This window comes from Scyliorhinus canicula, chromosome 6 (assembly GCF_902713615.1).
Source record: "Scyliorhinus canicula chromosome 6, sScyCan1.1, whole genome shotgun sequence".
Lineage (NCBI taxonomy): Eukaryota > Metazoa > Chordata > Chondrichthyes > Carcharhiniformes > Scyliorhinidae > Scyliorhinus > Scyliorhinus canicula.
Window position 1 is genome coordinate 133727225 of NC_052151.1, and position 26298 is coordinate 133753522.

Sequence of the window (26298 nt, forward strand, 5' to 3'; positions counted from 1 at the left end):
AGAGAGAGCGAGGGAGAGAGAGACCGAGAGAGAGAACGAGAGACGAGAGGGAGAGAGAGAGAGAGAGAGAGAGGGGAGGAGGAGAGAGAGAGGAGAGAGAGAGAGAGAGAGAGGAGAGAGGAGAGAGACAGAGAGAGAGAGAGAGAGAGAGAGACAAGGGATCGAGAGAGAGAGAGAGAGACAAGGGATCGAGAGAGAGAGAGACGAGAGACAAGGGATCGAGAGAGAGAGAGACGAGAGACAAGGGATCGAGAGAGAGAGAGACGAGAGAGAGAGAGGTGAGAGAGAGAGAGAGAGAGAGCCGAGAGAGAGCGCTGAGAGACAAGGGATCGAGAGAGACGAGAGAGCCGAGAGAGAGAGGACCGAGAGAGAGAGGACCGAGAGAGAGAGGACCGAGAGAGAGAGGACCGAGAGAGAGAAGACCGAGAGAGAGAGGACCGAGAGAGAGAGGACCGAGAGAGAGAGGACCGAGAGAGAGAGGACCGAGAGAGAGAGGACCGAGAGAGAGAGGACCGAGAGAGAGAGGACCGAGAGAGAGAGGACCGAGAGAGAGAGGACCGAGAGAGAGCATGGGGAGAGAGAGAAAGAGACAGAGAGAGGACCCGATGCACTATCAATTACCACCAAGATGAGAGTAGTAGAATAATCAAGGCTTTATTGAGCAAAGATGTGCCACCTGTAGCTGGAACCAGAATGGCTGCAGCACCGGCGAGCACACACATTTATACGCCGCCGACTGGGCGGAGCCAGCAGGCAGGGGTTTACCCATGTAACTCTACTATATGGGCCTTACCGTAATACATGTAATACTGCTAGTGGTGACTACCACATTCACCCCCTGTTTTAAAAAAGAGAGTCCGGCGGGGGTGGTGGGAAATATTACAAGTTCAGTCTGTTGGGAGCCTTGACCCTCCTCTGCAATCGCCTCAGTCCTGGTGGTGATATGGGCGCCAACTTGGTCACCTGTGACTCCGGGAGTGTGTGGTCCTCGTCTTCGTCACCCCTGAGTGGAACCAGTGGGAGGATGGATCCTACTGGGCCGGGGGCAGTGGTGAGGTTCGCTGGAGGGAGGGCGAGTGGCGCAGGGGTGGATGAGGTCGGGGACCGTGGGTGGGGATCCAACAGGTGCCAGGTCCCGGAGGGAGACTGTGTCCTGGCGACGGCGAGGGTGTGCTACATAGGTGTACTGCAGGTTCACTTCTAGGAGGTGGACTCTTTCGACCAAGGGGTCCGACTTATGGGTCCGCACATGCTTCTGAAGGAGGATGGGTCCAGGAACTGTCAGCCATGTTGGGAGCGAAACCCCGGAGATGGACTTCCTGGGAAAGGCAAACACGTGTTTGTGAGGGGTCTCGTTAGTCGTGGTGCAGAGGCGCAATCAGATGGAGTGGAGCACGTCGGGGAGGACCTCCTGCCAGTGGGAGACTTTTAGACCGCAGGGCCAGCAGGACGGCCTTCCCGTTCTCCCTCTCCACCTGCCCGTTTCCCCAGGGGTTGTAGCTGGTCATCCTGCTCGAGGCAATGCCCTTGCTGAGCAGGAACTGACACAGCTCATCGCTCATAAAAGAGGATTCCGATTGCTGTGAATGTAGGTGGGGAAACCGAACAGAGTGAAGATGCTGTGGAGGGCTTTAATAACCGTGGCAGAAGTCATATCGGGGCATGGGATGGCGAAAGGGAACCGTGAGTACTTAATCACGTTCAGAAAGTACGTGTTTCGGTCGGAGGAGGGGAGGGGCCCTTTGAAGTCCATGCTGAGACGTTCAAAGGGGCGGGAGGCCTTCACCAGGTGCACTCGGTCTGGCCGGTAGAAGTGCGGCTTGCACTCTGCGCATACCTGGCAGTCTCTGGTGACGGTCCTGGCCTCCTCAATGGAGTACGCAGGTTGCGGGCCTTGATGAAATGGAAGAACCGAGTGACCCCCAGGTAGCAGAGATCATAGTGGAGAGCCCGGACTCGGTCCACTTGTGCGCTGGCACATGTACTGTGGGATAGGGCGTCAGGGGGCTCGTTGAGCTTCCCCGGGCGATACAAAATCTAGTAATTATAGGTCATCTTGCCCCACTGCGTGTTATTAAACATGAAGGCAACCGACCGTTGGTCAGTGAAGAGAGTAAATCTCATGCCAGCCAGGTAATGCCTCCAATGTCTCACAGCTTCCACAATGGCTTGGGCCTCCTTTTCGACAGAGGAGTGCCGAATTTTGGAGGCATGGAGGGTGCGAGAGAAGGCCACGGGCCTGCCTGCCTGGTTGAGGGTGGCGGCCAGAGCTATGTCCGATGGATCGCTCTCGACCTGAAAGGGGAGGGATTCGTCGACCGCGTGCATCGTGGCCTTGGTGATGTCTGCCTTGATGCGGTTGAAGGCCTGGCGGGCCTCAGCAGACAGGGGAAAAACCGTGGACTGAATGAATGGACGGGCCTTGTCCGCATAATTAGGGAACCACTGGGCGTAATAGGAGGAAAACCCCAGGCATTGTTTCAGGGCCTTGGGGGAGAGGGGCTTCCATGAGGGGGCGCATGCGGGCATGGTCGGGCCCTAGAACTCCATTTTCCACGACATAGCCAAGGATGGCTAAGCGCTTGGTGCGGAACACGCATTTCTCCTTATTGTACGGGAGGTTAAGGAGTTTGACGGTCTGGAGGAATTTTTGGAGGTTTGCGTCGTGGTCCTGCTGATCGTGGCTGCAGATGGTGGCGTTATCTGGGTAGGGAAGGTGGCCCGCAGTCCGTACTGTTCAACCATTCGGTCCATCTCTCGCTGGGAAGACTGAGACCCCATTAGTGACGCCGAAGGGAACCCTAAGGAAGTGATAGAGGCGGGGTATCTGCTTCAAACGCAGTGTATTGGCGGTCCTCCGGGCGAATGGGGAGCTGGTGGTAGGCGGACTTCAGGTCCACTGTGGAAAAGACCCGATACTGCGCAATCTGATTGACCATGTCAGATATGCGTTGAGCTGCGTGTACCGATTGATGGTCTGACTGTAGTCAACGACCATCCTGTGCTTCTCCCCAGTCATTACTACTACCACTTGAGCTCTCCAGGGGCTGTTGCTGGCCTCAATTACCCCTTCCCACAGAAGCATTGGACCTCCGACCTGATGAAGGTCCTGCCCCAGGCACTGTACCGTCTGCTCCTGGTGGCAATCCGGGGTGAGGTTCACAAACAGAGAAGGTGGATCGACATTAAGGGTCGTGAGGCCGCATACGGTGAGGGGGGTAGGGGTCCGCTGAATTTTAAGGTTAAGCTTTAGAGGTGGCACTGGAAGTCCAGGCTGAGTAACAGGGCAGCACAGAGGTGGGGGAGGACGTAGAGCTGGAAGTTGCGAGAATCTACTCCTTGGATGGTGAGGGTCACGAATCAATACTCCCGGATTTCCACGGAATGGGATCTGGAGGCCAGGGAGATTTTCTGAGTGACGGGGTGTACGGTGAGGGAGCAGCGCCTTATCGTAGTGGGGTGGATGAAGCTCTCTGTGCTCCCGGAGTCAAAAAGGCAGGTCGTCTCGTGCCCATCGGTCTTCACCGTCGTTGTTGCGGCTGCGAGGTTACGGGACCGGGACTGATCCAGGGTTATCGAGGCGAGCTGCGGCAGATGCTGGGAGGTCCCAGGCTGGTCAGCGGTGGTGGAGGTAGCAGGCGGCGATGAATAGCCAGATGAGCAGGGGTCCTGAGGCACCGTCCAAAATGGCGCCGAACATGGTGGCGCCCACAGGGCGCACATGGCTTGCGGTGAAGAAGATGGCAGCGCCCACAGGCCACATGTGGCTTGCGAAGAGGAAAATGGTGGCGCCCCGGGTCGCACGTGGCGGGTGTAGGAACGCCGGGCCTGGAAACAGCGGCGCCCGATCGGGCCTGGCAAACAGAAACAATGTGTCCCTTCTTCCCACATCCGTTGCAGGTCGAGCTTCGTGTCGGGTAGTGCTGCCTGGGGTGTTTGTTCTGCCTGGCAAAAATAGCACTTGGATCCCCAGGGTTGGCTGGCAGCTGCGCAGCGCAGGCTTGTGGTGAGCTGGAGTCGGCAGCTGGTGGGCACCACGAGGGTGCCGCGCGATCGGGAGCGCATGACTGGACGTTACGGGAGGCCACTTCTAACGAGTTAGCGAGCTGCCTAGTTCCCGCAAGATCAAGCGTACCCCCTTCCAGTAGCCGCTGGCGGTCGTACTTCATGCCCGTAACCTAAGCATCTCAAATAAAGAATTGTGTGCGCTGGACTGCCGAAACTGCCTGGCAGTCACAGTTCCTACCTAGGATGTGCAGGGCACGCCATAAACCGTCCAGAGACTCCCCGGGAGTTGCTGACTCGTGGCCAGGAGGTGCCTGGCGTACACTTGATTGACTGGTTGAACGTAATGTCCCTTCAGGAGTACCATCGCATCGGAGTAAGTTGGCGCATCCCGGATGAGAGGAAAAATGTCAGGACTCGCCCGTGAATAAAGGACTTGGAGCTTCTGCGAGTCTGAGGGTTCCTCAGCAGATATTCCGGGGTAGCTTTCGAAGCAGGTTAGCCAGTGGTCAAAGGCGGACGTAGCGTTGGCTGCTTGAGGGCTCAGCTGCAGGCAAACAGGCTTGATGCAGAGATCCATCGTTTAAAAAAAATCTTTGCTCAATAAAATGATGCACTACCAATTACCACAAAGATGAGAATAGTGGAATAATCGAGGCTTTATTGAGCAAAGATGTTGTGCCTCCTGTAGCTGGAACCAGATTGGCTGCAGCACCAACAAGCACACACAGGGAGGCAGGGATTTACCCATTGACCTCTACTATACGGGCCTTACCATAATACATGTAATACTACTAGTGGTGACTACCACAAATAGCCAATTCGATAGAGTGATTGTGGAAACAACAGCATAAGAATTGGGCAGGAAGTAGAAAACGGAGCGGGTGAATTAGATGTTAAATCAGGAGGAGAAAGAGAACAAAATATTTTTAATTATAATTTTTAAAAAATTTAACATTTTAATTAGATTTTCAAAATTTCAAAACTAAAACTGAAAGAAAAAGACTCCACATTTGTAGTTCATTTTCAGAGCCAGGGGTTATTTGGCAGTAATTTACGTTTATCCTTAAGATGGTGCTTAAACTTCGATGGTCTCGACCAGTCATTTTCAAACTCAGGGTCGTGACCCACAGGTGGGTTACGGGGTTTCTGCTCGCAGGAAGAAGTGCCCAAAAGCCGTGACCGGCTTTAGAAATGCCAGCTGTCTGGCGCACGAGTACCGCCTCAGCAGACCGCCTCATGTCAGCACGCTGACCCAGGAGCAGATTCTTTTTTTTAAATCGATAGTCTTCTCTCCAGAACGCAGGTCACATATCCCATAAACTGACGTCACGTGTTCTGGGCACAGGAGAGTTTCCTCCATTTTGCAGCTGCCAGCAGTGCTGGTGTAAGCTGCAGGGCCTCTGGTGAGCAACTGGTTAAGAAATTGAAATCAGGAACAATGCAGCATACATACGATTTGAGGTATGGGTGTATTAATTGTGCCAATGAAAATCAGGATGGAAAGCTCGTGTGTGTTACATGCAGGGAAGTACTGGCAATTGAAAGACTAAAACCCTCAAAACTTCAAAGACATTTGAAGACGAGTGAGAGGACAAACCTCTTGATTTTTTTTCAAAGGATGCAGCGACATCTTAAATCATCAGCTGAAGTACTTGAAGAAATGTAACATCAATTGACAAAGAAAGTGAGATTGAGAGGACCAAGCTGGCTCACCTGTCGCATTAAGGGTAAGTAGAAATGGAGGGTCACGACGCTCGGGCTGCAAGGGTCTCGAAGGTCAGGTGGCACAGGTGGCGCAGGTCGGCCTGTTAAAAGGGTCCCGAGCAAAAAATGTTTGAAAAACACTGGTCCAGGACTAACGTTCTGTGAGGAGTTTAGTTTGTGTCACGCTCTGTACAAGCATGAGGATATTGGATATTATGGACTGCAAGATCATACTCTGTAAAAGTGGCCACAAACGCCATCGTAACATATGACTGTGGTCATTTAAAATGGAGAGTATTCAATTCTGTGGCCAATATTTAGTTAAACATGGACCTGAATAAGGGTACCTCGGAGCCACCTGTGAAGGTTAAATATCTAATTGTGTTAAGGGTAAACCAGTTTGAGGAAAATTAAATCTCTGTATTGTTGACCTGTTGAGTGCCATTTTGAACAAAGGAGACTATTTAAGCTCAGGTTAGGACAGAGATAAGAGCGAATGGCCATTGCCAACTGCTATTGTATCACAGTAGTCTGGACTCCAAAAGTGTAAACCCTGCGCCATATGACTAGAATGAACCACCAGGGACTGCAGTATAATATACCCTGAACAGAGCAAATCTGGTTGTGTGGCAGAAACATGTGCAGCACCTGGAAACATCTGAAACAGCTGAACCATCATAGCTGAAAGACATCTAAATACAGCCAAAGGACTTTATTTGTCCCAACTTTCATTTCACCCGAGAACCAACTTTCTGGCTATTTGTCTCCAAGATGCTTCGCAGCTTGATGAGAATCCTTTATTTCCAAAAGGCCTTCAGTCCAACAAAAGTATTGACTCAGCGTACACAACATCCGGCCAGCATCAATATAGAGACAGAGACAATGGGCGAGATTATTTGGCGTCCCCGCGTTGCGTTTCTCAGCAGCGATGGGATCTTCCAGTCCTGCCACTATAGATGGGATTTCCCACCGGCGTCAACACACAGACAAATCTCACCCAGAAATTCCATTCTTATAGATACAGCTTGAATTTCATTTGTATCTAATCTTTGTGTGTGTGATAGTGTGATTGAGACATTGCGTTCAAACATCCAGGGCTCGTGTGGGAATAACCTTCACGTTTAAAACAAAATTACAGAAAGTCTGTTGCTGGAATTATTTAAAACTTGGGGAAAAAAATTCCAAGAGGATGATGCAATAGAACATACCTTACACACAAACATCCTGATTAACGAACTGGAAGGGACCACACAAATCCTCTCCATAACATTTGTATCTGCTGCACAAAACAGAGCAATGTCACAATATTCTATGGTAAACCAATTTTGTAAAGCTAATGCAGCAGTGGATTTGGATTTTTGAATTTAACTTCATGTTTGCCTCTTTATCTGAAGTTGCTGTACCATTGCTGCATAAATGCTCAAGCTCCATCAGCCTCACCACTACTTTTAATGAAAGTACGACTGGCGTGGGCAGATTTAGCATGGCAGCTGAAAGCACATCACAATAATATTGTCTTTTAATGATCTGAAAATGTAATGTAGTTAACAAGGACTTCTAATTATTACAATATTGGCTTTAGGATTATTTACTTTCTTGGCCTAAATAGTAGTACACAAGGGATTGTTTTGCGCACACAGTACTTCATATAATTCACTGGTTTTCAGATTTCATCTCTTTCAATAACATGTGTTTAAGCTCAATCTGTAGCGACCTGGACCAACATGATTCACTCTTCCCTGTCAAAGATTTATTAACTTTTCCCTGATTTTATTACCGAGATGCTTCAGGTGCTTGTTTTCCCAATTCTTTTGCCTGGATAGGAGAAGCATATTATATTTGGGCACATGATAAAATAGAGACAACGACATAATAATAGTTGAAATACACAAAACAGAGCATTTAGGATTAAGCGCTTTAAAAAGAAATCATTTCAGGCTAGAAAGCAGAAAGTGGTGAATATTTCTGTTCTGAGACTCTTCCAGCTTACTCAATAATAACACGTCATCCCAGCTCAAAATGCTAACCAGATGCAGTAACTTTATTAGCAATGTGTTCCCAATGTTGTATTTCATTAAAAAGTTTGTTATTTATGACGTGTTCCTTTGTAGCAATAAAGGAAAAGAATGATGGGCAAGAAAGATCACTGGAAGAAATCAAACTTACAATTAAAATGGTATCGAGTTAATATTCTGTGCCAGCTGGATTCAAGACAATGCTACGTTTTACTTGGCCTTCCAACAATGTACAAAGCAACACATCAAGGAAGTCAAGAGGCAGAACAAAGAACGTGTCTTCTTTAAAAGGAAGCTATATAATGCATTCTGGACACGGAATAGCTATAAAATGTACATACACACTACCTTCCATTATCAACAATTAATTGCAATTCAATTCAGGCCTTATTTCACTTGCAATAGAAGACACATATTCACACATTCAAGCAGTGAACACTTATAAAACCCTGTTGAGCCTTAAAAACTCCAAAGTATCTTCAAAATAGAGAAAGAAAAACGGATTAGCTGACAAAAAAAAACTCTTACAATGATACAAGTCCTGGCATTAAACGTCATGCTGCAGTGACTCTAAGATGGACTAGGTAGCAATGAGGTAATACTGTGATCATAGAGTTGCTCTTCTCTGAAGATTCGACTCAAGGTTACAACTAGACAACTTGACATTTCATTCATTCAAGTCATAACTCCATTGTAGTCAACAACTTAAAGAATTACTTTCCTTTTAACTGTATGATCAATGGATCAGTCCAGTTCTGTACAAATAGTCATGTGTCATCTTCCAGATCTTCCACCAAACCAACTATAATGCTTAATTTTCTATCCCATGCTTTAAGATCCCTCCTCAAACAACTGTTTTTCTTTAAAATTGTTCTTTACCCAATCCGTTCACATAAATTGTTTTATTGTAATAATAATTTTAATAGTGTCACAAGTGGACTTATATTAACACTGCAATGAAGTTACTGTGAGTAGTGTCAGTTCCATTCATACTTTATCATTTATTCTTTCTTGCATTGGTAACTAAAATACTTCCTGTTTGGATAACTTTAAGCTATTCCCCATTTTCCCAATGGAAAACGTAGTAACATTTCTCCTCATCTCCACTTTCCTTCCTTTCTCTCTGTGTGCTTCTGCAAAACCCTGGGCTCTTCAATAAGCTGAGTCACTCATCGTGTGGTGAAGCTTTCAAGCAAGTTAAGAACAAAGTGTTCCACAAAACTTTTGGGTATTGCGATCTACAATTACAACTCTTCATCCGATTTCTAACCATCCTATCACTTAGTGATACTAGACAACAGTCACTGTGGTACTCTTTGTAAGCAATTTGAACATAATTGCCTATGCCCACATTGCACTCTCCCCCAGTTATCCTATCCCCTTTCAAAAAAAAATCAGATCACACAATTGTGTTAAGCAGCAAAGTTCTATAGAAGGGACCACTGATGGCGCACTATGTTTCCAAGTAGCAGACTGGTTCCTTATGACTTTCGGAAAGTTTTAATTCTTCAGGAAAGTGATGATCCTCTATTTCTTGGCGACTTGTTTCTTGCTTTAACCCCAGAGTGACCGTGATGAGGTAACATCCATTATCTCCCCAATGTTGCCATTTCCCTGTACCAAAAGTAAAATGTGACTTGGAAATATGCAAATCTTCTTACACTTTTTCAGTGCAATAAGCTTCGCATATTTTAATTTCACAAGTAACTGTTTATCATCTTCTTTAAATTACACTGATCTAAAAACAACCTGTTCTGGGTGGTAGTGATCTGCCTTCTTAAATCACTGCTGTCCATGTAGTGTAGGTATACCCACAGTGATGTTAGAGAGGGAGTTTCAGGATTTGACACAGCAACAAGTGAAGGGCCGGAGACATATTTCTAGGTCAGGATAGTGTTGTGCGACAGGAAGGGGAGCTTGCAATAGGGTTTGCAGGATTGAAAGGAGTTGTCAAAGAAACCTTGGGTGAGTTACTGCAGTGCATCTTGTAAATGATGCACACTGTTACTACTGCGCATTGGTGGAGGAGGGAGTGAATGTTGAAGGGGGTGGATGGAATGCCAATCAAGTGGGCTGTTTTGTATCGGATGGTGCTGAGTTTCTAGAGTGCTGTTGGAGCTGCACTCATACAGGCAAGTGGAGAGTATTCCATCACATTCCTGACCTATGCCTTGTGAACAGGCTTCAGGGAGTCAGAAGGTGAGTTACCCCAGAATTCACAACACCTGATCTGCTCTTGTAGCCACACTATTTATGGCTAGTCCAGTTTAGTTTCTCGTCAATGGTAACCCAGGATATTGATAGTGGGGGAATCAGCAATGGTAATGGCATCGAATGTCAAGGGGAGATGGTCAGACTCATCCTGGAACTTGTTTGATACTAATGTTAATTTTAATTTATCAGCTCAAGGCTGAAATGCTGTCCAGATCTTATTGAATATGGCACAGACAGCTTCAGTATCTGAGGAGTTGTAGACGGTGGACATTGTGCATTCATCAACAAACATCCCCACTTCTGAACTTATGAAGACGGGAAAGTCATTGATGAAGCAGCTGAAGACGGTTAGGCCTTGGACTACCATGTGGAACTCCTATAATAAGACCAAGACCCTAGGTAGGATACTCTTTCCACGGGTCGGTGCAGACTTGATGGACCAATTGGCCTTCTTCTGCACTGTGGAGATTCTATGATTGACCTCCTGACCTCTTCCTTGTGACAGACATGATACCAACCAGTGTAGAGATTTCCCTTGATTCCCATTACTTCAGTTTTGCTGGGTCTTCTTGATGCCACACTCAGACAAATGCTGCCATAATGCAAATGGTGGTCACTCTCTCCTCACTCGAGTCAACTCTTTTATCCATGTTTGGACCAAGCCTGTTAAGGAGGCCAAAAGCCAAGTGGCCTTAGTGGAATCCAATCTGAGCATCAGTGTGGTTATTGCAGGGTAAGTGCTGTTAGATAGCACTGTGGCCAACCCCTTTTATTACCTTGCAGATGATCAAGTGTAGACTGATAGGACAGCCATTGGCCGAGTTGGGATCTGTCCTGTTTTGTGAACATGACATACCCGGTCAATTTTCCATGCTGTTGGGTAGATGCCAGTGTTGTAGCTATACTGGAAAAGCTAGGTTAGGGGTGTGGAACTTTCTGGAGCACAAGCCTTCGGTACTATTGTATTGTCAGAGTCCATAGTCTTTGCAATATCCAGTGCTTTCATGTGGAGTGAATCAAATTCGCTGATGACTGAAGACTGTGATGCTGGGGAACCTTGGGAGGAGGCAGAGATGGGTGGTCTATTCTGCAACTCTGACTGAAGATGGTTGCAAATGCTTCAGTTTGCCTTTTGCACAGAGGTGCTGGATTCTTCCATCATTGAGGATGGAGATATCGGTGGAGCCCTCACTACCTGCTAGCTATTTAATTACCCACCACCATTCACAACTGGGTGTGGCAGGACTGTAGAGTTTAGGTCTGTTATTTGTCGGAGCGCTTAGCTCTGTCTACCATATCCTGCTTCCACTGTTTGGCATGAAAGTAGTCCAGTGTTGTAGCTTCACCAGGTTGACACTCCATTTTTAGGTATGCCTGCTGTTGCTGCTGGCATGCTCCCCTGCTCTCTTCATTAAACCAGGGTTTATCCACTGGTTAATGGTAGAGTGAGAGATTTGGCCAGGCCATGAGATTACAGATTGTGATAGACAATTCTGCTGCTGATGATGGCCCACAGAACCTGATGGATACCAAGTTTGGATTTGTTAGATCTGTTTGAAATCTATCCCAAAACAAGATAGTGGGTATCCTCAATGTGAAGATAGGACTTCATCTCCACAATGAATGAACTGTGGACATTCCTGCCAATATTGTCATGGACAATTGCATCTGCGACAGATAGATTTGTAAGAGCAAGGTCAAGCAATTTTCCCCTTTCTTGGTTCCCTCACCATCTGCCACATACACAGCCTAGCAGCTACGTCCTTTAGGGCTTGACCAGCTCAGAAGCATCAGAAGGGAGAATTGCAGATAAAATTATCCTACTAATTCCAGCTCCTTGGACAACACTTATTTTAACTGCTTGCACACAATTTATTTTCCATGTTTATTTTGATGTGCATTTACATTGGAAATCCCCAGTCCAGTTCCTCAAAAAGGATGTTAACTATTCTTCTGTAGATTGCTTAATTACACAGTTGCTCTTTTTCTTGTATTCTTAGTACCCCCTTGCTATGAACTGGAATAACACATTTTCAAAATTCAAAACTGAGTGAAAGATTCAGATGTTGCTTTGATTATCTGCAGACTAACTATTCTAACACTTCCCTCATCATTTTCCCATTCTGCACCCTATAAACGTTAGCTCATTCCAAATCTCTGCTATCATTAACCTATGACACCAAGTCGTGATCAGTTATCAGTCATCTTGCGCCCAAATTTAAAATTTTAATCCAAGTGTTCAAATCCCTTTGTAACTTTAGCTCTTCCCATCTCTATAACCTGTCTATAATCATCTCAGAATTCAGCATTCTCACAAACATAACCCGTTATGCAATCTCAACTCCTTTTGCTCAATTATGGGTGGCTATAACTTCGAACATCGAGACTTTAATCTCTTAAATTTCCTCCCAAATCTCTCAGCCTTTCCTTCTTCAGGCCCTCTTGAAAACCTGTTTGCCCGAGGCTTTTAGTCACCTCAATCTTTACTTTTTTGGCTCAGTGTCAATGTTTAGCATTGCTTTATCAATGACCTCCCTTCCATCATAAGTTCAGAAGTCGGGATGTTTGCGGATGACTGCACAATGTTCAGCACCATTTGTGGCTCCTCAGGTAATGAAGCAGTCCACGTCCAAATGCAGCAAGACCTGGACAATATCCAGGCTTGGGCTGACAAGCGGCAAGTTACATTTGTGCCACACAAGTGCCAGGCAATGACCATCTCCTTCAAGAGAGGATCTAACCACCGTCCCATGACATTCAATAGCATTACCATCACTGAATGCCCCACAATCAACACCCTGAGGGGTTACCACTGATCAGAAATTGAACTGGACTAGCCATATTAACACTGTGATTACCAGAGCAGGTCAAAGAGTAGGAATCCTATGGCGAGTAACTCGCCTCCTGACCCCACAAAGCCTGTCCACCATCTACAAGGCATGATTCAGGAGTATAATGGAATACTCTCCACTTGCCTGGATGAGTGCAGCTCCAACACCACTCAAGAAGCTTGACACCATCCAGGTCAAATCAGCCCGCTTGATTGCTCCCCTTTCCACAAACATTCAAACCCTCCACCACTGACGAACAGTGGAAGCCGTGTGTACCATCTACAAGATACACTGCAGGAACTTGTCAAGATTCCTTTGGCAGTACCATCCAAACCCATGATCACTACTATCTAGAAGGACAAGAACAGCAGATACCTGGGAACCACACCACCTCCAAGTCACTCACCACTCCAAGTTGGAAATATATATCACTGTTCCTTCACTATCGCTGAGTCAAAACCCTGGGCAGCAAGGTGGCACAGTAGTTAGCACTGCTGCCTCACAGCACCAGGGACCCAGGTGTTCAATTCTGCCTGTGTGGAGTTTGCACTTTCTCACCATGTCTGCGAGGGTTTCTTCTGGGTGCTCTGGTTTCCTCCCACAGTCCAAAGATGTGCAGGTTAGATGGGGTTACAGGGATAGGGTTGGAGTGAGCCTAGGTAGGATTCTCTTTCAGAGGGTTAATGCAGACTCTATGGGCTGAATGGCCTTCTTCTGCATTGTAGGAATTCTATGATTCCAACTCCCTAACAGCACAGTGGGTGTACCGACTCCTCAAGGACTGCAACGGTTCAAGGAGGCAACTCACCACCACCTTCTGAAGGGCAACTAGGGATGGACAATAAATGCTGGCCTAACTTATAAATGAATTTTTTAAATCTTCTGTGCCGTGTCTTGGGACTTAATTTCACATGTTAAAAGACGCAGTATATATTGAATTGACTGAATGTGATTTGATTGGTTGATTTATTATAATTTGGTTTCCCCATATTCCCGTGACAGGGATGTGCTGAGACGTCGGACATCAGGTGCCTCTCCTCCTATGAACCCAATAAAACCCACTAACACTCAGGAAAAACATCCCCACACCAATATCAACAACACGAAGAGAGAAAAATGCCAAGTAGCACCCATTACAGAGGATGTGTGGAAACCAGAAGTGGAAAAAGCCTGGACAAACAAACGACCTAGCAGGCCGATGCACGAGGCTGTGGAACTCGGGCTTCGGCAGAGCGAGAGGGACCAGTCCGCCGCACAAGAAGCCCCCCCCACACTAGGGGACGGGTGGACGATGTTTCTCTCAAGAGATTTGAGAGAGTACCGGGAAGAGACAAAATCGGACACCCAGTAACTTCATTGCAGTGTTAACGTGACCATAAAGATTATTATTATTATTATGGTTGCCGAAGAGAGGGAGTGGGGGGGGGGGGGGGGGGGGGGGGGCAGGGAAACATGGAACCCAACATGCCCAACAAAATACATGAGACGTAGCATCACATCAACGTAACTGGAGCAGGGCACAAGAACAGTTGAGAGAAGAAAGCAAAATAAACGGCCGGGGAGGAAGGAAACAGCCAGAATCGAAAAACTACTGGAGATTGAAAAACAGGAAATCGTAACCACCACTGTAAATAATACAAGAACGACGATGTAAATTATACAAACAGACAGATGTGTAAATATTTTTCTTTTACCCCACCTCCTAATGTTTTTCACGCTTATCCTTGTTTTGGATACCACAAAAATCTCAATGAAAACATTTTTTTTTTAAATAAGAATTTGGTTTCCACCTTAGGTATTGTTGATAACTGACAAAACCTGCAATATTTATATAGAGTTCAAATACACGTGAACATTGAGAACCCCCAAGGAATAAATCAAATATATTCAATATAGTGTACTATACTGTACACTAGATGTACACTACTAGTCCACATCTATGTGCACTGGATATGTAGCATGTTGGATTTCTGTAAAGTTGGATTCAGCACTTTGTAATGCATCCATGAAAACATCAAGCAAGATGGGGCAGGTCAACAAAGGAAATCTGCTACTTTGATAAATGAGACACTCCCATACTGAACCAAGATAAAACGACACCAAAGTACCTGCTTATTTTATTAGAGAATAAAAACTTAGCAGTAATTGCCACAGATACTTTTCAAAAAGACTTCTTGAATTCGGAAAACAAGTTTTTCAGTTACTGTTTTTGCCAATGGAGGACTGAGGGCACACCCATTTGCCAGAAGGAAGAGTCTTCAAATGAAGAGTGTGATCATAAGTTCTGATTGCACAACAAATGATTTTCACACTCCGCCGTGAACTATGGAAAAAACAAGATTCCAGTTGCATACTGTGGCATCACACAAATGGTGATCACAAGGTGAGCTTACTCTGTCAGGTATTATGCTGCGCACACAAAAGGCTTTACACATTACTCCTGTATTATAGGGCTTGACCAGTACTTTTTTTTATATATAAAAGGAATTTCAAAGTCCTTTGGGGCCAGTTCAAGTCATTGCATTAATAGCTGTGGAGAGAAAATCCCCATCTCCCTCACTCAACTAGTTGGACTTCATTAGCTCACACACTAAATGCTACAGGAGACAAAATAATTCATCACAGACAAAATGCAATGTTCATGGAAGGGAAAAGAATCTCCCATTTTGAATTAAATTAGACTTTGCATATATACGATTTTTTTTCCAAAAGCTTCAATTTTCTTACCATGAAGACCACAAATCAAAGTCTCCCATCTTTTTGTTGCCACTAATAGAGAGAATACAAGTTTGAAAGCAGCTTCACAAGAACAATGGAAGGCACATCTTCAAATTAGTCCCGGTAATCTGGACCTATTAAAATCACTACAGGCTGGATTGCAAAATTTACAGTTTATAATGGCTTGCTAGGTTTCAGACACTGTTTGAAGTTGGGCCCTTGCTATTTCCAATAAGCAATTCCAAGATCCCTATGCACAGAGATTTGATAATATCTGGAACAGACTACCTGAATGAGTGATTGAATTGGATTCCAGAGGAAGTTGACAGAATCACAAATTAATAGTGTAGAAAGGTGTAGAAAGATTCCCTTTGGCCATCGAGTCTGCATGGAGTTCCATATCTAAGTCCTCATTCTCCTGAGTGAAGACAGATGTGAAGCATTCGGTCAACACCCTACCAATGACCTCTGGCCCCTAATGGGTCCTATCTTTCCCTGGTTATCCTCTTCCCATTGATATACTTGGGGAATATCTTGGATTTTCCCTACTTTTATCAGCCAGAGCTTTCTCATATCCGCTCTTTGCTCTCCTAATTGCTTTCTTAAGCTCCAGCCTGCACTTTCTGTACTCCACTAATGTCTCCATTGATTTGCTCCCCTTATACTTGCTAAAAGCCTGTCTTTCCCTTCTCACAATCCTGAATGTCTCTCCTCATGCTTGTTACTCCTTCCTATTACTCTTGAGGGAACATGCTGGGCCTGTACCCTCCATTTCCTTTTTGAACGCCCTCTACTGTTCTTCTGTAGATTTCCCCACAAGTAACTCTTTCCAGTCTACCTTCGCCAAATCCTGCCTCGTTTTACTAAAATCCACTCTCCCTCAATCCAAAACCTATTTTTGCAGCTTGTCTATTTCTTTGTCCATAACAAACTTAAATTGTACCATGTTGTCGTCGCAAATGCTCCCCCACCAACACATCACCCACTTGTCCGGCTTCATTCCCCAGAATGAGGTCCAGCACTGCTCCGTCCCTTGTTGGATCCTCTACATATTGAGCTAAGAAGTTCTCTGTATACATTTTAAGAGCTTCACTCCACCCAAGCACTTAACACGATGACTACTCCAATTAAATGTTGGGAAAGTTGAAATCACCTAATATAATTACCCTATTATTATTTTTACACACAGCTGCAAATTGTGCACATATTTGCTCCTCAAATTTCCCACCGACTATCTGAGAGTCTGTAATAAACACCTAGACATGTGGTTGTCCCTTTTTTATCCCTAAGCTCTATGCACAAAGCTTCATTTGATGCCCCCTCAAAGATATCATCCCTCTTTACTGCACTCCTTAAACAATAATGCAATGCCTCATCCTCTTTTACCTCCTTCTCTGCCTCACTAAAGATTCTAAAACCTGGGATGTTGAGCACCATAGAATGTGTTGTCATGATAAAAGGCGCCATATAAATGCAAGTTGTTCTTATTGTTGTCTTCAGAAATTATTGGAAGTGTACCTGCATCACTATAATTAGAGTTTTGAAATGATTAGAAAAACATTAACAAAACCCACTTCATTATTGCGGTTAACAGTACAAATGTCGCAAGAAAATTAAAGCAGGGGCAAAATGCATTAAATAGGCTGTTTCTGTTTTTTTTTCAGTTTTCAAATGTGTTGCTGCATATGTCCAGATTTTAAATCATATTTGATCAGAGTGCAATTTAAGAACCACATTAAAAGTGTTATTTTTGTACTGATTAGGGCAAAGAGAGTACACAAATCTAGTTGAAGTTTAACATATCTTATTCCACAACAATTGTTAGGCAATGAAATAGCTGGAAAAATAATTAAAATTCATGTTACTTTTGATCCAGTATACTATCTCATCCAAATAATGATATTCCAAATATCAACAAAGAAAACACAGTGGATTCAGTCACTTCGATTTTTTATTAAAAAATCACTTTACCTCGTAATGCCCAATGGATCAGAAATTTCCACAGACTTCTCTACTGTCGGGGCAAGGGGTTTGGATGGCCTCAACATTCCACTACCTTTAGAAGTCTCTTGGTTGAAGAAATCTCCTGGCTCTCCTTCATCTTCCTGCAATTCTTCATCTTCAGCATTTCTAGTTTTAAATTTCAACTCACCAAGGTCTTTAGTTTTTGCTCCTATTGAAAAAAAGAGTGAATTAGTTTTTCTACAACTGGCAAACTAAATACAACATGCCATCGCTGAAAGAGAAAGTCTCATTTATAGCAGGCATTTTGACAAGTTGGGCGAGATCTTCCGGCTGTTCGCGTGGGTGATATCTTCCCCCGCATGGGTTTCCTGACAGCATGGGGTGGGATACAAAGGGAAATCCTATTGAAAACTGCAGAACCAGAAGGTCCCGCTGCCGGCCATAGGTAGGCCGCCTCCAGCTGACGAGAAATACGCCATGGGAAGGCTGGAGAATCTCGCCCATTATCTTGAGCATATTGGGAATGCAATCACATGCTGTGCAAAATAATAATGCACACATTTTGTAAACAAATAAAATAAAGTTTAAACAAACATATGATATAACTTGTTTCAAAATGTGAAATATTGTAGACGACCATTGCTTATTCCTCCAACTTGACTTAAGGACAGGTGGAGCAGTGATGGTTTTACACTGTATCATTCCACTCTAAAATTCACTTCTAACTCTTTTAATTCCCCAATTTCCAGCCCCAAGCTTTTCACTTCTCTCATATTCCAACTAAATACACCCTGGCAAAGTGCTACACATGTCAGGTTTGTCAACTTCAATGAGTGAGGGGGTTGGTGGGTATATGCAGCAAGAGCAAACCACTCCAAAACAGACTTTGGATTGATTTCATTCTCCCCACCCCTTCACTCAGCCAATATCCATGGGGACATTTTCCAAAAGGGATCACTAGATGGGAAAAAAATATCCCAGGAAGAAAATATCCTGCCAGATCTCACTCCTTCCTAATTGAAGAGCACTGAAACCAATTGTAGCATTCCACCACATTCACCAAATTAGAGATGCTAAGTGAGCAAAGTGCTGAGACTGAACCTGGAACCTTATTGGTGTATATGACTTGCATATGTCCACTGAACCATCAGGGAAGAGCAGTTTAAAGTTCAAATCTTTCATCTTCACATTTTTGGATAAGGATTTGTGATCCGGTCTTCTGGAACGAGCACCCTTCCAAATTGTGTCGCTTATAACAGAGTAAGAACTGCCATAACTCCCCAAATCCTGGCCCCAAGCATAATTTGACAATTCATTTTCCAATTGATTCACAGATCTGATCTCAGCTTGACAACCAGCCCATATTAAACAATGATCATGAAATCCTTTGGGTACTCTAAACTTGCCCTTGCTCCTCACACCATGTCATCCACAAACAGTCCTTGCAGGTAGGCCCTCAGACCTCCTGTACCATAGAATTTACAGTGCAGAAGGAGGTCATTCAGCCCATCGAGTCTGCATCGGCCCTTGGAAGGAGCACCCTGTTCAAGCCCACGCCTCCACCCTATCCCCGTAACCCCACTTAACCTTTTTGGACACTAAGGGAAATTTAGAATGGCCGATCCACCTAACCCGCACATCTTTGTACTGTGGGAGGAAAGCGGAGCCCCGGAGGAAACCCCAAGTAGACACAGGGAGAATGCGCAGATGCCGCAGACAGACAGTGATCCAAGCCGAGAATCGAACCTGGCACCCTGGAGCTGTGAAGCAACTGTGTTAACCACTCACTTCCGGTTGCGGCTATGCGGAGCTAAGCCGCACGTTCGGCAGCTCCCGCTATTTAGGGACTTTTGGGCCGTTTCGAGGGCCCCAAACGGAGCTGTTTCTACGCATCCCGGTGGGGGAAGGTGCCTGGAAGAACTTGCCCCACACTATATGGTGCTCACCTGGAGTGGGAAGAAGAAAAAGGCTGCAGTAACTCCCCCAAAAAAACAGGGGAAGAAAAACAAAATGGCGGCCGGCACTCTTGCTATTTAGGGACTTTTGGGCCGTTTTGAGGGCCCAAAACGGCGCTGTTTCTACACATCCTAGTGGGGGAAGGTGCCTGGAAGAACTTGCCCCACACTATATGGTGTAAAAGGCTGCAGAAACGCCCCAAAAAAAACGGGGGAAGAAAAACAAAATGGCGGCCGGCGCAACACCCGAGGACTGGTGGAAGTGGGCGCAGGAGCAACAGGCCTCGCTCCTACGTTGTTTTGCTGAGCTGAAGGCTGAGCTGCTGGACTCCATGAATGCAACTACGACCAAGCTGCTTGGGACCCAGGCGGCACGGGAGGAGTCTATTCGGGAGTTGCAGCGGCAGGCCGTTGAAAGAGAGGAGGCGGCCGTGGTCCTCGTTGGGAAAGTGGAGTTGCACGAGGCACTTCATAAAAGTGGCAGGACCGCTTGGAGGAGCTGGACGTTCGCACGAGGCGAAAGAATCTGAGGATCCTGGGCCTGGCGGAGGGGCTGGAGGGGTCGGATCTCCCGGCGTATGTGACCACGTTGTTGAGCTCGTTGATGGAAGCAGGGTCCTTCCATTTGCCCCTGGAGCTCGAGGGAGCGCACAGAGTGATGGCCAGGAGGCCCAAGGCAGATGAGCCCCCGAGGGCGGTGCTGGTGCGGTTCCACCGATTCAGTGACCGGGAGTGTGTGCTGCGCTGGGCCAAGAAAGAGAGGAGCAGTAAATGGGAGAATTCGGTAGTGAGGATCTACCAGGACTGGAGTGCGGAAGTGGCTAAGCGGCGGGCCGGGTTCAACCGGACGAAGGCGGTGCTTCATGCTAAGCAGGTCAGGTTTGGAATGCTGCAGCCTGCGCGCCTGTGGGTGACATACAAGGACCGGCACCATTACTTCGAGTTCCCGGAGGAGGCGTGGGCCTTTGTACAGGCGGAGAAGCTGGACTTGAACTAGGGCCTGGGAACATACTTTGGCCGGCGTTGTTTCCGCTGTGGCTGTTTTGTTCCAACTGTTTCAACTTTTTCAACTTCGACATGTGTGTTATGTATGCTGGTTTTCTTTTTGCTCTGTTTACGGGTGGGTTTGTCTGTTGGGTATGGTTGTGGGGTAGGTGGGGAGTGTTGGGGGTTTGTATTCTATATGTTCTCTTCTGTACGGGGCTGGGGATTGAGGGGAAACTGGATTTTGGGGAGCTGCGTCAGAAGGGTGGGGTGTGGCAGTGTGAAAGCGCGGGCTTTCCTCTGGTTTCCCGTGCTGCGGGGCGGGGGGGTGGAGCTTGCGATGGGGGAAGGGCCTCTACGGGTCTTTTTTCCCGCGCTGCAGTAATGCCAAGGAGGTGTGGCAAGAGGGGGATGACCCCAAGCCAGGAGGGGATAGGTTTTGGCGGGAGCTGCCGGGGTCAGCAGAAGTCAGCTGACTCACGGAAGTACCATGGAGGGTGCGTCGCGGTTAGGAGGGGTCCTAGCCTGGGGGGGGGGGGGGGGGGGGGGGGAAGGGGGGTGGGGGGGGATACCGGGTTGCTGCTGGAACGACTAGGAAGGAGCCGATGAGGGCCGGGGGGGGGGGAAGAGGAGAGGCGCTATCGCCATGGGGAACGGGTCGAGCGGGGTATTCTGGCCTGGGGCGAACATCTGCCAAGCTATGGCTAGTCGGCAGGGGAGGGGGGCGGGTTGCCCTCTGATCCGGCTGATTACCTGGAACGTGAGGGGGCTGGTTAAGAGAACCAGGGTGGTCTCCCATCTAAGGGGGTTGAAGGCGGACGTGGCTATGCTCCAGGAGACCCACCTGAAGGTGGCGGACCAGGTCCGTCTGAGGAAGGGGTGGGTGGGGCAGGTTTATCATTCAGGATTGGACGCGAAGAACCGGGGGGGTGGCGATTCTAGTGGGGAAGAGGGTGGCGTTTGAGGCGGCTGAGGTGGTGTCGGACAAGGAGGGCAGATATATCATGGTGAGGGGTAGGCTGCAGGGAGAGAAGGTGGTGCTGGTGAACGTATATGCCCCGAATTGGGATGATGCTGGCTTCATGAGGCTCTTGTTGGGCCGCATCCCGGACCTGGAGGCAGGGGGCCTGATCATGGGGGGAGATTTTAACACAGTGCTGGATCCCACACTGGACCGGTCCAGTTCAAGGACGGGTAGGAGACCGGCGGCGGCCAAAGTGCTGAGGGGATACATGGACCAGATGGGAGGGGTGGATCCCTGGAGGTTTGGGAGACCGAGAGCGCGGGAGTATTCCTTTTTCTCTCACGTCCATAGGGTTTATTCCCGGATAGACTTTTTTGTCCTGAGCAGGGGGTTGATCCCGAGGGTGCAGGATGCCGAGTATTCGGCCATAGCGATTTCGGACCATGCCCCGCACTGGATTGATCTGGAGATGGGGGAGGCACGGGACCAGCGCCCGCTCTGGCGCCTGGATGTGGGGATGCTGGCGGAGGAGGAGGTGTGTAAGAGGGTTCGGAGAAGCATTGAGGGATATCTGGATACCAATGATACGGGGGAGGTCCAGGTGGGGATGGTCTGGGAGGCTCTGAAAGCAGTGATCCGGGGGGAGCTGATCTCCATCCGGGCCCACAGGGAAAGGAGGGAGAGGAAGGAGAGGGAGAGACTGGTGGGAGAGCTTCTGGAGGTGGACAGGAGATATGCGGAGGCACTGGAGGAAGGATTGCTGGGAGAACGGCGCAGGTTGCAGGCCAATTTTGACTTGTTGACCACCAGAAAGGCGGAGACACAGTGGAGGAGGGCGCAGGGTGCGGTATATGAGTATGGAGAGAAGGCAAGCAGGATGTTGGCGCATCAGCTCCGTAGGCAAGATGCGGCTAGGGAAATTGGGGGAGTGAAGGATGGGGGTGGAAATGTAGTGCAGAAGGGGACAGAAGTAAACGGGGTCTTTAGGGACTTTTACGAGGGATTGTACCGGTCGGAACCTCCGAGGGGGAGAGAGGGGATGGAGAGCTTCATGAACAGGCTATGTTTCCCAAGGGTTCAAGAGAGGCTGGTTGAGGGGCTGGGGGCGCCGATAGAGTTGGAGGAGCTAGTCAGGGGGATCGGGCAAATGCAGTCAGGTAAGGCCCCGGGGCCGGACGGGTTCCCGGCAGAATTTTACAAAAAATATGCGGACCTGGTGGGTCCCCTGCTGGTGCGAACTTTCAATGAGGCGTGGGAGGGGGGGGCTTTGCCCCCGACGATGTCACGGGCACTGATCTCTTTGATCCTAAAACGGGATAAGGATCCCTTGCAGTGCGGATCATATAGGCCTATTTCACTCCTTAACGTAGACGCTAAGTTGCTGGCGAAGATCCTGGCTATCAGGATAGAGGATTGTGTGCCAGAGGTAATTCATGAAGATCAGACAGGGTTTCTCAAGGGGCGGCAGCTCAACACGAATGTGCGGAGACTGCTCAATGTTATCATGATGCCGGCAGTGGAGGGGGAGGCGGAGATAGTGGTGGCGCTGGACGCAGAGAAAGCGTTTGATAGAGTTGAGTGGGGGTACCTATGGGAGGTGCTGGAGAGGTTTGGATTTGGGGAGGGATTCATCAAATGGGTGAGGCTGCTTTACGCGGCGCCGATGGCGAGTGTAGTCACAAATGGAAGGAGATCGGAGTATTTTAGGCTTTGTCGTGGGACCAGGCAGGGGTGTCCCCTGTCCCCCCTGCTCTTTGCACTGGCGATTGAACCGCTGGCCATGGCGTTGAGGGAGTCAGGGAAGTGGAGGGGTCTGGTGCGGGGGGGGGGGGGGGGGGGGAGGAGCACCGGGTATCGCTGTATGCGGACGACCTGCTGTTATATGTGGCGGACCCAGAGGGGGGGAATGCCGGGGGTGATGGAACTGTTAGCGGAATTTGGGGGCTTCTCGGGCTATAAGCTGAACTTAGGAAAGAGCGAGGTATTTGTAGTGCACCCGGGAGATCAGGAGGAGGGAATTGGGAGGCTCCCCTTCAGGAGGGCAGTGTAGAGTTTCAGGTACCTGGGGGTGCAGGTGGCCAGGAGTTGGGGGGCTCTTCATAAGCTTAACTTCACCAGACTAGTGGAACAGATGGAGGAGGAATTTAAAAGGTGGGACATAGTGCCGCTATCGCTGGCGGGCAGAGTGCAATCCGTCAAAATGACGGTTCTCCCGAGGTTCTTGTTCCTCTTCCAGTGCTTGCCCATCTTTATCCCTAGGGCCTTTTTTAAAAGGGTGACCAGCAGCATCATGGGATTTGTTTGGGCGCATGGCACCCCGAGGGTGAAGAGGGTCTTCTTGGAGCGGAGTAGGGATGGGGGGGGGGCTGGCATTGCCCAACCTCTCGGGGTACTACTGGGCGGCCAACGTGTCGATGGTGCGTAAGTGGGTGATGGAGGGGGAGGGGGCAGCATGGAAACGGATGGAGAGAGCGTCCTGTGGGGATACAAGCCTGGGGGCCCTGGTAACGGCGCCGTGGCCGCTCCCTCCCACGAGGTATACCACGAGTCCGGTGGTGGCGGCTACCCTCAAGATTTGGGGGCAGTGGAGGCGACATAGGGGAGAAGTGAGGGGCTCGATGGAGGCTCCGTTAAGGGGGAACCATAGGTTCGTCCCGGGGAACATGGATGGGGGATTTCGGGGATGGTATAGAGCGGGCATTAGACAGCTGAAGGACCTGTTTATCGACGGAAGGTTTGCGAGCCTGGGGGAGTTGGAGGAGAAATATGGGCTCCCGCCGGGAAACATGTTTAGATATCTGCAGGTAAAGGCATTTGCTAGACGGCAGGTGGAGGGATTCCCTGCGCTCCCCGCGAAGGGGGTGAGTGACAGGGTGCTCTCGGGGGTCTGGGTCGGGGAGGGGAAGATATCCGATATCTACAAGCTTATGCAGGAGAAGGAAGAGGCGTCAGTAGAGGAGCTGAAAACGAAGTGGGAGGGGGAACTGGGGGAACAGATCGAAGACGGGACATGGGCTGATGCCCTGGAGAGGGTAAATTCTTCCTCCTCGTGTGCGCGGCTTAGCCTCATCCAATTCAAGGTGCTGCATAGGGCCCACATGACTGGGACGAGGATGAGTAGGTTCTTTGGGGGTGAAGATAGGTGTGCCAGGTGCTCGGGGAGTCCAGCGAACCATGCCCATATGTTCTGGGCATGCCCGGCATTGGAGGAGTTCTGGAAAGGGGTGGCGAGGACGGTGTCAAGGGTGGTGGGATCCAGGGTCAAGCCAGGATGGGGACTCGCGATCTTTGGGGTTGGGGTAGAGCCGGGAGTGCAGGAGGCGAAAGAGGCCGGTGTGCTGGCCTTTGCGTCCCTAGTAGCCCGGCGAAGGATTTTGCTACAGTGGAAGGACGCGAGGCCCCCAAGCGTGGAGACCTGGATCAATGACATGGCAGGCTTCATTAAGCTTGAGAAGGTTAAATTCGCCCTGAGAGGATCGGTGCAAGGGTTCTTTAAATGGTGGCACCCTTTCCTCGACTTTCTGGCTCAACGATAGGGTACTGGGACAGTAGCAACAGCAACCCGGGAGGGGGGGTGGGGACGTTGATTATGTTAGCTTATTTTATTTAAATTTGATTTATCTAATTTTAATTTATGGTTAAGTTCTCTTGTTTGGGGGGGGGGTGGGGGAATGTGATACATGTGATGTTACGGTATGGGGGGAATTGTGGGTGTTATGGGGCTGTTAGTTGCATATTACTGCTTTTTGCTATACTTTTTGTTATATTTTCTGTAAAAAATTCCAATAAAAATTATTTAAAAAAAACAAAAAAAAAAACTGTGTTAACCACTGTGCTACCATGCTGCCCTACAACCAATTTACGTAACTTAATCCCTCAAAGCTATTGAACAAAAATTGATTTGGATTGGAATTTATTAAACCAGATATATTAATTGTCTTAATAATGACTTGAAAGTGAGCTGCATCCTCAGTTTTATTAAAGTAAGAATTCAATCCTCATGAGATAATGGATTTATGTTATTTATTATTATTTTATATTTTATTATTATTTTTATTATTGATGATTTATTTATTATTACTATTTTTTTCTGGGCGTCACTGACTGGGCCAACATTTATTGCTCATCGCTAATTGCCCTTGCCCTTCGTGCATTTCAGAGGGCACTGGGCAAACTAAACGCAGATACGGTGACGGCTTTGCGGAACACCTTCGCTCAGTCTGCAAGCATGACCCCCAACCTTTCTGTCGCTTGCATTTCAACTCAGCACCTTGCTCTCATGTCCACATGTCCAGCCTTGCTCTGCTGCAATGCTCCAGTGAAGCCCAACACAACCTGGAGGAGCAGCACCACCTCTTTTGTTTCGACACATTACAGCCTCTGGACTCAACACTGAGTTCAACAATTTTAGACTGGGAATATCCCCTCCATCTTGACCCCTTTTTGTTTCCTTGGTTTATCCCAATGCAAACACCACCCCCACCCGTCCATCTTTCGCTTGTTCTGCTAAATTTCTGGGAATCCATGTTCGAATCCCACATGGCAGATGGTGGCATTGGAATACAATAAAAATCTGGAATGAAAAGTCTAATGATGACGATGATGACATGAAACCATTGTCGTTTCTCATAAAAACCCATGAAGTTCATTAATGACCTTTAAGGAAGGTAACGTACCATCCTTACCTGGCCTAGCTTACATGTAACTCCAGATCCACAGGAATGTGGTTGACACCTAACTGCTCTCTGAAATAGCCTAAGCAAGGGTAATTAGGGATGGGCAATAAATGCTAACCCAGCACATCCCATGAGCGAATTAAACAAAAGATAACCATGAAACTTGTTGATTGTTTTAAAAACCCATCTGGTTCACGAATATCCTTTAGGGAAGGAAATCTGCCGTCCTTACCTGGTCTGGCCTACATGTGACTCCAGACCCAC

General features: G+C 47.8%; 1 protein-coding gene across 1 annotated transcript in view; it reads right to left on the bottom strand.

Moving 5' to 3' along the window:
- Window positions 1-26298, bottom strand: part of hs1bp3 (HCLS1 binding protein 3) — a 99939-nt gene that overhangs the window by 14405 nt on the left and 59236 nt on the right. The window contains exons 4-5 of the mRNA XM_038801046.1: window positions 17462-17663; window positions 14977-15095 (exon numbers count right to left, since the gene is read on the bottom strand). Coding sequence (XP_038656974.1) covers window positions 14977-15095; window positions 17462-17663 — 321 coding nt within the window. The remainder of the gene's footprint in view (window positions 1-14976; window positions 15096-17461; window positions 17664-26298) is intronic.